General features: G+C 38.5%; 1 protein-coding gene across 1 annotated transcript in view; it reads left to right on the top strand.

Moving 5' to 3' along the window:
* The first annotated feature begins 1,160 nt into the window (after positions 1 to 1,160).
* Positions 1,161 to 12,943, top strand: part of tnikb (TRAF2 and NCK interacting kinase b) — a 75,951-nt gene continuing 64,168 nt past the window's right edge. Inside the window, 1 exon segment of the mRNA XM_048175145.1 lies at positions 1,161 to 1,518. Within this exon segment, the coding sequence (XP_048031102.1) occupies positions 1,462 to 1,518 (57 nt within the window). The 5' untranslated portion in view covers positions 1,161 to 1,461.

Genomic DNA, 12,943 nt, shown 5'->3' with positions numbered 1-12,943 from the left:
ACCATTTTGGATCAAGTCATGCGGTCAATATCATGTGACAGGATGTGACATCATTCGGACAAAGGACCACATGGTCATGAAGCAAAGTAACTAACACTCTCTTAACTATTTGAAAAATTCATGTCTTCACTTGCTCATATGCATGTCCCGAAACATCAGATCATGCGGTACAACCGCTATAAAACATGTAAAATGTTGTAATATTTTAAAAACTTGTACTAAATATAAAATTTGATTGTCCTTTTGCTAGATATCTAGATATCAGACTGTTAACATTGTTTGAAAATATCGTCATTTGGTATAACCAAAAGTGTCATTCAGTAAAACCGAAATTTTGGTTAAACCAAATGACTTTTTTGGTGACAAATTTTGCCCATCTTGTAATAAATGGCAAAAGCAATGTTAATGGATTATAAAAACCACAATTTCACTGTTAACACTTAATAAAACTTCAAAATGAATATCTCCATTATATTTTTTGACACTTTTAAATACCTTATTCGTCAATGACCCATAGACAAATGGATATGTAGATACATGTAGACAGACAGACAGATGATTGATAGATAGATAGATAGATAGATAGATAGATAGATAGATAGATAGATAGATAGATAGATAGATAGATAGATAGATAGATAGATAGATAGATAGATAGATAGATACTAGCTCATAACATTCAATGGGACTGCTGTTATGACACACTAAGTGTGTCAGAGAGGATGTTTTCTGCCAAGACAAACGTGAGAGGAAAGTGTTGTGGGGGGAGGTGTTTTATAAATCGCGCTGCTTACATAAACGGAAGGTGAGAGGAAGTAAGCTGTTTGTGGCTCACTGTCTGAACTATGGCTTCCTGTTTCTGACTGGTCTTACACATGATAAGCAGCTCAACACATGCACACAATCACAACAACAACAATAATACATTTTCTGTGTCTATGGTTACAAAAGTAGTATGAAGTATTCACGTTTTGTTTTAAAACATATACAAATGACACACAGTCAATGTAAATTTCGGAATTAACTTTTTTTTTTTTTAAATGTCCAATTTGACGAGCATGTCAACTCACCTTGTTGTAATCCTTATTTTCAAGTGTCCGTGTAAACTACTGTGAGTTTGTCCCCGCCCCTCGCCCTGACCACGCCCTAGAAACCCCAGTGATTGACACGCCTTCCCCGCCGAGCCCTGATTCACGTCCACTCGTGCTCGCTGGTGCTTTGGACTCGTGCAGCAGCAGATCATTGGTATCAGCGCGAGATGTCTCCTTTACATGCGTCTATATAGCGGCTAATTCGGTTTTATATACCTGGAATTGCGAAGAACGGCGACTTCGCACCATCCGGGAGCTTCATCTGGTCCGATTGAAGTCAATCCAGCCTGTTTGGTGTATTACACGGATCAGTTCGGCGTCTGTATTCATGATATTTCGGGCATTATATTGTTGAATATAACACATAATCATGGCGAGTGACTCTCCTGCGAGGAGTCTGGATGAGATCGACCTGTCTGCTCTGCGGGTGAGTGGAGGGATTCAGTGCAGTGAGATGTTTTGACTTACAATGGGTGAAATATGTTCAGCATCTCGCCATTAATGATGGAGGGGAAATATGGGAGCTGTTATTCATGCACCTGACCGAGAAAAAAAACACACTGAGCAGAGATGTACGAATAGTTTTATTATTAGAAAAATTAGATGCATTTTAGAGATATGTAAATATGTTTTGTTATTAGGAATAATGCAAATATTTTATATATAATTATTTTTAACGACAAAGCTGCTGCACTATATGTTTGTCCTCGAGCATCTGAGGAAATAATGCTTTTATGAATACACAATTCGTGTTGAGTTCCTGATTATGCGACATGGATGTGAATGATAATACTAAAACAGCCTATTCAATAGACACAAGTCGGCGTTCATTTTATGACTGCACTACCAAGTGTTTATGATAATTTCGCACTGAGTATTTTTTGCGTCATCCGCATTTTGCATAGACTTGAGTGAAATTATAGTTGAATATTTTACACTAAATGTATCTTGCATTCATCCGACTGAAATGCCCTATGCTGTATGAGGCCTATAAAAATTGCAGACAGCTTCACTTCTTGTCCCCGCCATTATATGTTAATGATATACTATCAAGATGTTCCGTGCTAAACATGTGCACGTATTGTTGAATTTGTAGCTTCTGTATGACTTTCTTTTGTTCGCTCTGTTTGAGATAATTTCTCTGTGACATGCATCCTCTGACTGGGTGGACAGAGCGGTGTGTGCAGGGCTGCTCTGGATCCTGGGCGCTCTGGGCTACTCTTGAGTTCCTTTTTGGTTGCTCTGCTTGATGGGTACTCCCTTTCTCAACAACAGTAAAAATCACTGGCCCTTAAAACCTGCTGGACTCAAACCGGGAATTGGTAATGTTCAAAGGCCGGGATGTGGGATAGAGTACAATTGTCAAATTTCTGAATCTGACAAGGCTTAAGGTGCGGTCACATTAGCTAAATTTCACAGGCAAAAAATATCCATTGGGTTTTGTCAATAGTGTAGCGCTGTATAAAGCACAGCTCACACCAAAGTCACTTTCAAGACGAACAGCTTTCTGGTGGTCAGTGTGGCAAATCCATATGACCAATTTGAAAATTGACGAAATCTGAGTGGGGAGCTTTTTCACCCTCATGCGAAACTCCAGATCTCTCAGATAAGATTCCTATTGGAATGACTGGATTTTGCCAGCGGAATAATGATAAAAGTGAAAAGTATGAGGGTCGGGAAAGTACAATTTTAAATTCATCTGATTTTGGCAAGACTTATGAGGCGGTCACACTGGACTTTGACCAAGGAAAATGCCTTGTTGAGTCGAGATATTCAGCATCTAACAAATAATAATAATAAATCCAAAACGTAAAAACATACAGTCTACTCCACTTTCCTGCAACAATGTTTGTGCTCTTTTAAAGTGATAGTTCACCCAAAAATGAAAATTTGATGTTTATCTGCTTACCCCCAGCGCATCCAAGATGTAGGTGTCTTTGTTTCTTCAGTAGAACACAAATGATGATTTTAACTGCAACCGTTGCCGTCTGTCAGTGGTATAATGCAAGTCAGCGGGAACTTGGACTATAAGAGTAAATAAAACACGACAGATAAATCCAAATTAAACCCTGCGGCTCGTGACGACACATTGATGTCCTAAGACACGAAACGATCGGTTTGTGCGAGAAACCGAACAGTATTTATATCATTTTTTACCTCTAATACACCACTATGTCCAACGGCATTCATCACTCGATTCGTGAGGTCTGATCGCGCTCTGACAACGGCAGTGATGTCTCGCGCGTATACTTCAATGAGCGCGAGATGAAGATGTGCAAATGAAGATGGTTCTCATTATGATCAATGAATAATTACTCCGTTAAATGCCGTCCATGACATGACGTCCTGTATGTTGTGTTTGCACTTTTTGTTTAAATAACGATGCTAAATTAAGCTTAAAGTTGGCATGAAATGAAAATCACCATTTTCTAAATTAGGGCTGCACGATTAATCGCATGCTATTCTCACGCGCATTTCGTCAGTAAAGCCGGTTCCCTGATTACCGCTAAATCGCCATCACCTGTTTTTAAACGGAGCGCCTTTTAATAGACGGAGCCGTAGTTCACGGACAAGCCACGCAATATCGCGTTCATTATCGCAGGCGATTCATCTGCGATATGAACGCGATATTGCGTGGCTTTTCAGTGACCTACGGCTCCGTCTATTAAATGCCGCTTCATTTGAAAGCAGGTGATGGTGATTTAGCGGTAATCAGGGAACCGGCTTTACTGACGAAATGCGCGTGAGAATAGCATGCGATTAATCGTGCAGCCCTATTCTAAATCCATGTAATAGATTTAAAAACGACACTATGCAGGACTTTGCCAGTCATTTAGTGTATGTTTACACGACAACAGTCGTGTACGACAAAAACAGAAATGTTTTTCCCTTGCGTTCTTCGCGTACAGGCGACAAAGTTGTCAAAACGATCCACGTTCACACGGATCCACGAAAAACGATTTAAAACGCTGTATTATGCTGCCAGGCCAGTAGTTGGCGATATCACTTTGAAAAACTATGAAAAAACTATGCGGCAATAGACTGAACATGTAATACGTACGCGCACGACGCCACCGTTTTTACTAATTTGCATTTTTGTAGTTTGCACATAGACGATAACGGTATCGTTTTCAAAAGTTTGCGCTTTCAGGTCCAAAAAAACCCTGTTATCGTTTAAATGAACGGCGAAAACACATAATTTTCCTTTTTTGATTGAAAACGGTGTTGTGTATTAGTCAGTTTAAACCCCACCCCTCAAAACTCGCATTCATCTTCCTTTATTTTTGAGTGCAACGCCCACATCTAGTCAACAACCAATTATTAGAACAAAGTCACCACCCTACATTTTTTTCCGATAAGCTGTTATACTCGAATGTACATCACATTTCAGAAGAAAAGACCTAACGCCGCTCCTGTTTTTTAAATAACTTTGGACATTAGAACATGTTTTCAAAACTTGCAAACTAAATACTCAGTAATGCACCATGTTGTCTGGCTATATCATCGTTCATTTCTCAAGACTGGCCTCTTCTGAGAGAGATTCTTGCTTTGGTCTTTTTGTTTTGGAAGCTCTAGGTTCATAGTCTGTGAATCCTGAGTGCTCAGACTGCAGCAGTGATATTCCTCACGCACAGTGTGTTCCTACTGTGGGCTTGTGTCAGATCCGTTGAGTGAGATGACAGACCCTGACTGTAGGCATGTTAGTTATGCAACATGATCTTACCTGCGCAGCTTGAGTCACGTCTGGACATGATTTGTGAGGTAATCAGTTGATTGTGGGAAGCTGAGAGGGGTTTTACTATATATTGTAATATAGAGCAGTTTAGATAGCAGCTAACCTGTGACTGTTTAGCATCACCTTACTGTCTTCAATGTCGTTGCATCATATTGCTCAAGATTTACTAAAAACAATTTCAGACTCGTGTCTCGCAAATGGAAAGTTTCCTCTCCGAATTAGTCAGTCAGTGTGTTATATGTCGAATTCGGTTTGCTTGCTCTGTGGAAACCGCTAACTATGCCTGACTGGCGTCTTGAGCATCCATGTCTATGTTTACATCGTTGTGTAGGCGTTTGGCATTTGAGACACTCTCTAGACTCAGAAACAGTACAGTGGCCCTCTCAAGCTTTCCTGTGTCTCTCCATGTGAGGTATATCTTTAATGCTTTTTTCCCCTCTCCGCTACCCATGGGCAAAGCTATTTTCCTCATGTCTGCTCACGAGCTCGCCACTCTCTCAGGATCTTTTGTGCTTAAAAATTAGGTCACCCAGTACAGTGCGCATGGTCTTGCCTCACAGGGGAAGTGTATGCTTTATGTTTCGCTGACACAGATCTGGTCAATGTGTTTGGTGCTACATATATAGTGCACGAGTCCCAGCGGATGGTTGTACTGAACTTACATCATGTTAACCACATCATTTTATTTACCTTATTCTGTCATCATTTAATCACCTTCATGTCGTTCCAAACCTGTATGACTTTCTTTGTTCTGTTTAACATAAAATATGCGTTGAAAAATAACACTTATTGTCGTCCATTGGGTTTAAATGTCTTGTTGAATATGTCATGTGCCATTTTTCTCTGAACCACAATAGCTGGTGGCTTTGTGCAGTGCATTATGGGAACATTCCATGTTTCCATTTGCATGTTCCAGCCACAGAAGAGTGTGTGTATGCTCAACCTGTTTTGCCAGCATGGAAGAGCTAACATATAACATATAGTTCCTGCCTCATGTGTTTCCCAGTGAATAATTAATGGGTAAAGGACTGTTACATCCCAGAGTCATGTCAAGGGGGCGGAGGGAGTCCCAGCTGTAGATGTCAGCCAGTGTTTTTAGTCTTTTCCTTGTTTTATAATTCTGGTCAGCAACATCTGCCTCTTGCGCTCCAGGACAGTGTTACTCAGTAAAAGCGCAGATGAAAAGCTAATACTCGCCCTCCCGCACGTTGGAAGATTATCAGGACTGTTATCACCAAAGAGCAAACGTTCATCATAACCTCCTCACCTCTGAGTAAATGTTGGAGAGATGCGGTTGTAAGGGGATTCCTGGATTTGGGATGATAACTGGAGCACTGTCAAGAGTAATGAATCGCTGTAATGAAGCACTAATGAGGTTCTGTGATTATTTGAGCATTGGAGGTCCTGCCAGATGTGTTTATATGTGGGAGAAGTTTCCTTCAATGGAAATTTTTGCAATGTTTTTCCTAGATTCAGCATGTTTTATGCACCAGTAAACCCAGTGGTTTTGTGTTATAGTGGTTTCGTTCGGTACGGAAAGATAATACGTCTTTGTTTTGGTTTCTATTTTCCTGTTGAAGGTTGGAAATATCTGTGGTGTCTTGTAGTAATACTTCACCAAAAATGAAAATTGTCACACTTGTATTGTTCCAAACTCATGATTTTTTTTTTTTTTGGTGACCACAGGCTGTCAAGCTCCAAAAAATGACCATAAAAATATCCATCTTCTGAAGCAAAAAAAAAAAAATTTTTTGTGAGGAGCAGGTTGAACTTTAAAGGGGTGATTGATTATGATTTCACTTTAGTTAGTGTGTAATGTTGCTGTTAGAGAATAAACAACGTCTGCAACGTTACAACGCTCAAAGTTTAATGCAAAGGGAGATATTTTCTTTTTAAAGGTGCCCTAGAATTAAAAATTGAATTTATATTGGCATAGTTAAATAACAAGAGTTCAGTACAGTCTCAAACTCCATTGTTTCCTCCTTCTTATATAAATCTCATTTGTTTAAAAGACCTCCGAAGAACAGGCGAATCTCAACATAACACAGATTGTTACGTAACAGTCGGGGTGTACGCCCCCAATATTTGCATATGCCAGCTCATGTTCAAAGCATTAGACAAGGGCAGCCAGTATTAACGTTTGGATGTGCACAGCTGAATCATCAGACTAGGTAAACAAGCAAGAATAATAGCGAAAAATGGCAGATGGAGCGATAATAACTGACATGATCCATGCTAACATGATATTTTTAGTGATATTTGTAAACTGTCTTTCTAAATGTTTTGTTAGCATGTTGCTAATGTACTGTTAAATGTGGTTAAAGTTACCATCATTTCGTATTGTATTCACAGAGACGAGCCGTCGTTATTTTCATTATTAAACACTTGCAGTCTGTATAATTCATAAACACAACTTCATTCTTTATAAATCTCTCCAACAGTGTAGCATTAGGCGTTAGCCACGGATCACAGCCTCAAATTCATTCAGAATCAAATGTAAACATCCAAATATATACAATACTCCCATAATCCGACGCATGCATGCAGTATGCATGACGAACACTTTGTAAAGATCCATTTTGAGGGTTATATTAGCTGTGTGAACTTTGTTTATGCACTGTTTAAAGCAAGCGCGAGCTCTGTGGGCAGGGAGCGTGAGCATTTAAAGGGGCCGCAACATGAATCGGCGCATTTCTAATTATGCCCCAAAATAGGCAGTTAAAAAAAAATCTATGGGGTATTTTGAGCTGAAACTTAACAGACACATTCAGGAGACACCTTAGACTTATATTACATCTTTTAAAAAAAACGTTCGATGGCACCTTTAAAGAATTCGTTGTTTAAGGACTACAGCAAATGGCTGGTATAGACTACAACAAGCTTCTTCCTGGGTTTGTGACATCACTAACCCTAAAATTTACATATACCCTGCCCCAGAGAACATGCAACAAAGGGGGTGAGGCCATGTTGGGCTGCTTTAGAGAAGAGGAAGAGTTGTTGCAGTAGAGTGTTGTTACCATGCCGTCATTTTACGCCGGACTGCTTCACACACGATGGTCAATTCAATGCTGGATTTGCACAAAAGATTAACATGACGGCACATGCTAGTCGATGAATTGAATTAACAACCACAGTCAGCCACTACATAAATGTATCCACTAACCATTCAGAAACGTCCAGTTGCATTCTAAATGCTGTAACTTCTTGCCGAATCTCTCCATCTGACTCCGGTTTGAACAATGTAAGGCTGAACACCCTTACTGACAATCGTCATTTTGGCTGCGTGAGATTCTCCAGCTTTGTTGTTGTTGAGCAACCGAAGCGCAAGCTCATTTGCATTTAAAAGGAGACACACAAAAACTTTTTTTTTTTTTTTGCTCACACCCAAATAGGGGCAAATTTGATAAGCTATAATTAATGACCTGTGGGGTATTTTGAGAAACTTCACAGATGCATTCTGGGGACACCAGAGACTTATATTACATCTTGTAAAAGGGGCATTATAGGTCCCTTTTGTCATTTTTCACGCCACTCCGCTGCATTTGGTCATGTGACGTGCAAATGAATAGCATGTGGCATCATTGACGTCATATTTGAGAAGGAAATTTTTTATTGAATAATGACTTGAAATTTCACTTTGTTCTTCCCACAAAGCTATTGTTCGACTTCAGAAAACAGAGTAAATAGGGCATGGCTACATCTAGCGCATTGACATCTATGGTCTTTTTTTTTTGAGCCCTGATCTTTAATTAAATGGAACAAAGCAGTTTGTTTTACGGAAAAAAAGAATGGAATACGGGTTTGGAAAAACAAGGTGGTGAGTAAATGATGACTGAATTCTCTTTTTTGGGTGAATTATCCCTTTATGCCTAGCTTTTCTTATAGCCGGTGATTAACTGAGTGGGGATTAACAAGAAATGTAATTACTAGTGTTGCATTACTGTATTGCCCCGGTCAACGGGTTCAACTTCCCCTCTCAGGTATATTGTTTATCAGGCGTTCCTGTTCTTTGCTGTGCAGAGCTGCATTTGCTGTCATTCAGCTTGGCATGTCTAAACATGCTCTGGTCTCCAATGGTCTTTCAGAAAATCCTTTGAAGATGGCTTTGAGTTCTAATACATACAGCACGGTCACATGGCTGTGCACTTTAGGGGTTTGTTTATATGGAATATCTGCATTGGAGTGCTCAGATAAGTTTAGTTTTAACTTATGACGGCTCACAGTTTACTAGCAGTGAAGAAGGTTCAGAGCTTTGTCCTAGTCTATTTTTTTTCAGCCATTTTGCTGTATTCTTTTTTTTTCTTTCATTACATTCACACAAAGCCCACATGTACAAAGTATTAATGCAAAGCCCACAGGTTTTCACTTGCTATAAATCTTATAATGACCTTTTTAGCAAAACATGCATTGCACAAAGTGTTTTTCACCAGTACATCTAATTAAAAGCTTACCATTCAGCACAGTAGATGGGAATCTATGCAGATGGTCCCCTTCCTTAGTGGTGTTTTCAAGAGATCAAGTGAATGGGCCTCCACTCAAAAAGTGGACCACTTAATTTATGGCCCTTATGGGACTGACCCTGCCAACATGCTAATGCCACAGGTGGGGTTTAAAGCTACAGTGTGATTGAAGCATACTTTGATACCATTGAGGGATTGCTATATACCATGGCATTTCCATATATTACCATGGTACCTTATCTTCAAAACTACTCCACTACAGAACATGGCAGAGCAACATTTTAAAAAATAAAATGTGTAAATGTTGTTTACACATTTATAAAATTTACCTGAATAATCAAAACACTGGTTTAATATAGTGTTGTCAAAAGTACCGACTTTGGTACAAAGTCGGTACTGAAATGTGAAAAATGTGACCATACCAGCATTTCCCCTAGCATTTTGAGCGCTGTTGAGCAGATTCTTAAACACCTCTGATTGGCCATTGTGTTTACGTGCTCAACAGATATGTCTGTGATTGGCTACAATGGTCAACGCTTCAAAAACATGTTGTAAATGGACATCTTTGACGCTCTTCACAGAGTGCTTACACAGAAGGGTTTGAAAGCTTTCAAACGCTCCCGTTCCTGCTTTCAAAACACTTTCAGACACTTCCGTGTGCTTTCAAACGCTCCCGTTCGTTGTTCTTTGTAGCCAATCAAAGACATATCTATTGAGCGTGTGAACACAATGGCCAAACAGAGGTGTTTACCTCTAATTCCGCTCAACAGCACTCAAAATGCTAGGAGGAAATGATGGTATCGTCAGGAGACATTAACATGATCAGCAGTGATAGTAAAGACATATAATGTTATAAAAGATTTCGATTTCAAATAAATTGTTCTTTTGGACTTTCCAATGAAAGACTCCTAAAAATGTTTTCACAAAAATATTAAGCAGCACAACTGTTTTCAGAATTTTTTTTTTTTTTTTTTTTTTGTAGTAATTTCTCGAGCACCAAATTAGAATGATTTCTGAAAGATCATGTGACACTGAAGACTTGTCAAGCTGCATTCATAAACATTAAAATATTATTTTATGTTGGTAATAAACTAATAAATTATAATTTTTTAAATAAAATATATTGAAATATATGAAATATTATGTAAGCAATAAGGTTACCACACAATACAAATATTAAAGCCGAAAATATGTATCAATGCATGAAGTAAACTTTCAATAAAAGCCTTCCTTCCGCCGGAAAAAATAGTTACATTTATTATACCTTTAGATGGCGACAAAGACTGTCTTTATGAGTGAGTCACTCAGTAGTAAAGACTTTTACATTGAAAAGACTGAATTGTTGTGAACACTGAACAAGACGCAACTGACAAATGCTTTGACTAGCGCTGTCAGTCATGGGAAAACCCCTTAACTGTTAAAAGGACAAGATAATACATCGTACATTTAAACAGATTTTTTTTATTTTGAACATAGGACTGACCTGAAGGAAAATGCTAAAAATGAATGCAGGTAATAAACTTGCTCACTCGATCTCTTTCTCACAATACTCTTCTACATAATACAGTAAGCTTCAATGAACAAAATCAATTGAGAACATACTGTATTTCTGTATGTAACATACTATATTGTAATGTTTGTTTTATTCATTTAAAGTATTTAGAATTTGCAGTTTTCTCAGTTTTTCAGATACTCTTTTGTTGTGAATCATCAGTAATGTTGTGAATCACCTTGGTGCTCTCTCTCTTTTTTTTTTTTTTTTTTTTTTTTTTTTTTAAATCCCTATAGAGAAAATGAATGGGGGGAAATGCGTATATATATAAATAAAACGGGGTGCTACATTTGCACTGCTGTGGACCGCCGGTGTGCTCTGTCAGTGTTAGCCTGACGCCTGAGGTGTCGTTTCAATGAGAAATGTGAACTTGCTTCTTGAAAAACAGTCTGACTCATTGTGTTATTTCCCTGTAATAGTTGAATTGGCAGAAGTAAGGGTGTATCATTTAAAACTGCTGAATGCTCGGAGAAACATGCGCCACTTCTTCCATCTTTACATCCGTAAGCAGAATGTGGGGGTCTCATTTTGGTCAGCAGTTTCTTCCTCATGCCTGTCCCATCTGTATGAATTGTGTTTTGGAGGCAAAACATTCTGTTTGAGAGGGCAAACGTCTCACAATATTCTCAAAATAGATTGTGGTGAACATGGGCATATACTGTACCCTCTTCCCAGTGTGTGAATTATACATTGCGTTGTAAAGAACATGTGTTTGTGGTCTTATGTCAAGTACCACACAGGTTCAGGCACATGCACTTCTGAAGAGTTAAGTAAGATGGAAGTGTGAGTGCATTATTTTATTTTTTTTTTTAAGGTAGAAGGTGTTCCTGAAGGTACAGTGACGGTGCAGTTGTGTAATTTCGGGAAGCTCATGTTCTATCAGGTTTCAAAGCAGTGGAGAAATTGAGGTTTCCGCTCGAAACTAGCAGCAGTGACGTCAAGTATAAGGTCTCTGTCCGAACGCTGAGCACTGTGCTGACCTCATTCTTCCCACACTGACTCTGTGGCTGGGTGTTAGAAGTCATGCTTGGTTTTAAAGAATCTGAGCTGACTATAACAGACTCCTACTGTGTCATTCTACTTTTAGCCTGCAACCGCTTGCCTCTAATTCACTGTAAATTCATGTTTATTTCAGACCGTTCCAAGGCAGCGTACTTCCTTCTGGCTGCAATTCATAATTCACCTGTCAGTTTGAATCTTTTGATTCTAGAGTCTTTAAACTATAAGAAAAGAAAAACCTAAGAAAAGAAATGTTACAAAAAGAATACATTGGTGGTTTCAAGCTGCAGTGATGGTAAAATAATTTTCTTAATCATTATTTTGGCTGATTTTCCAGTACAAAAAAGCTACTGTTCTAAAGTTTGGCTTTTTTTAAGTGCACATTAGGTTGATCAAAAGTGACATTAAAGCCATTTATAATATCACAAAAATATTTCTATTTCATTAGAAATGCTCTTCTTTTGAACTTTCATTACAGAATCCTGGAAAAAATGTATCAGTTTCCACAAAAATATTATACGGCACAACTGCTTTCAACTGTGATGATGATGATGATGATGATGATGATAATAATAAATGTTTCTTGAGCACCAAATCAGCATATTAGTATGATTTCTAAAGGATCATTTGACACTAAACCCTGGAATAATGATGCTGAAAATTCATCACAGATATAAATTACATTTCAACATATATTAAAGGTGCCCTAGATTCAAAAATTGAATTTACCTCGGCATAGTTGAATAACAAAAGTTCAGAACATGGAAATGACATACAGTGAGTCTCAAACTCCATTGTTTCCTCCTCCTTATATAAATCTCATTTGTTTAAAAGACCTCCGAATAACAGGCGAATCTCAACATAACACCGACTGTTACGTAACAGTCAGGATCATTAATATGTACGCCCCCAATATTTGCGTATGCCAGCTCATGTTCAAAGCATTACACCAGTATTAATGTCTGGATCTGTGCACAGCTAAATCATCAGACTAGGTAAGCAAGCAAGAACAATAGCGAAAAATGGCAGATGGAGTGATAATAACTGACATGATCCATGATATCATGATATTTTTAGTGATATTTGTAAATTGTCTTTCTAAATG

This window comes from Megalobrama amblycephala, linkage group LG22 (genome assembly GCF_018812025.1).
Source record: "Megalobrama amblycephala isolate DHTTF-2021 linkage group LG22, ASM1881202v1, whole genome shotgun sequence".
Lineage (NCBI taxonomy): Eukaryota > Metazoa > Chordata > Actinopteri > Cypriniformes > Xenocyprididae > Megalobrama > Megalobrama amblycephala.
This window is presented reverse-complemented; position numbering and strand designations above follow the sequence as displayed.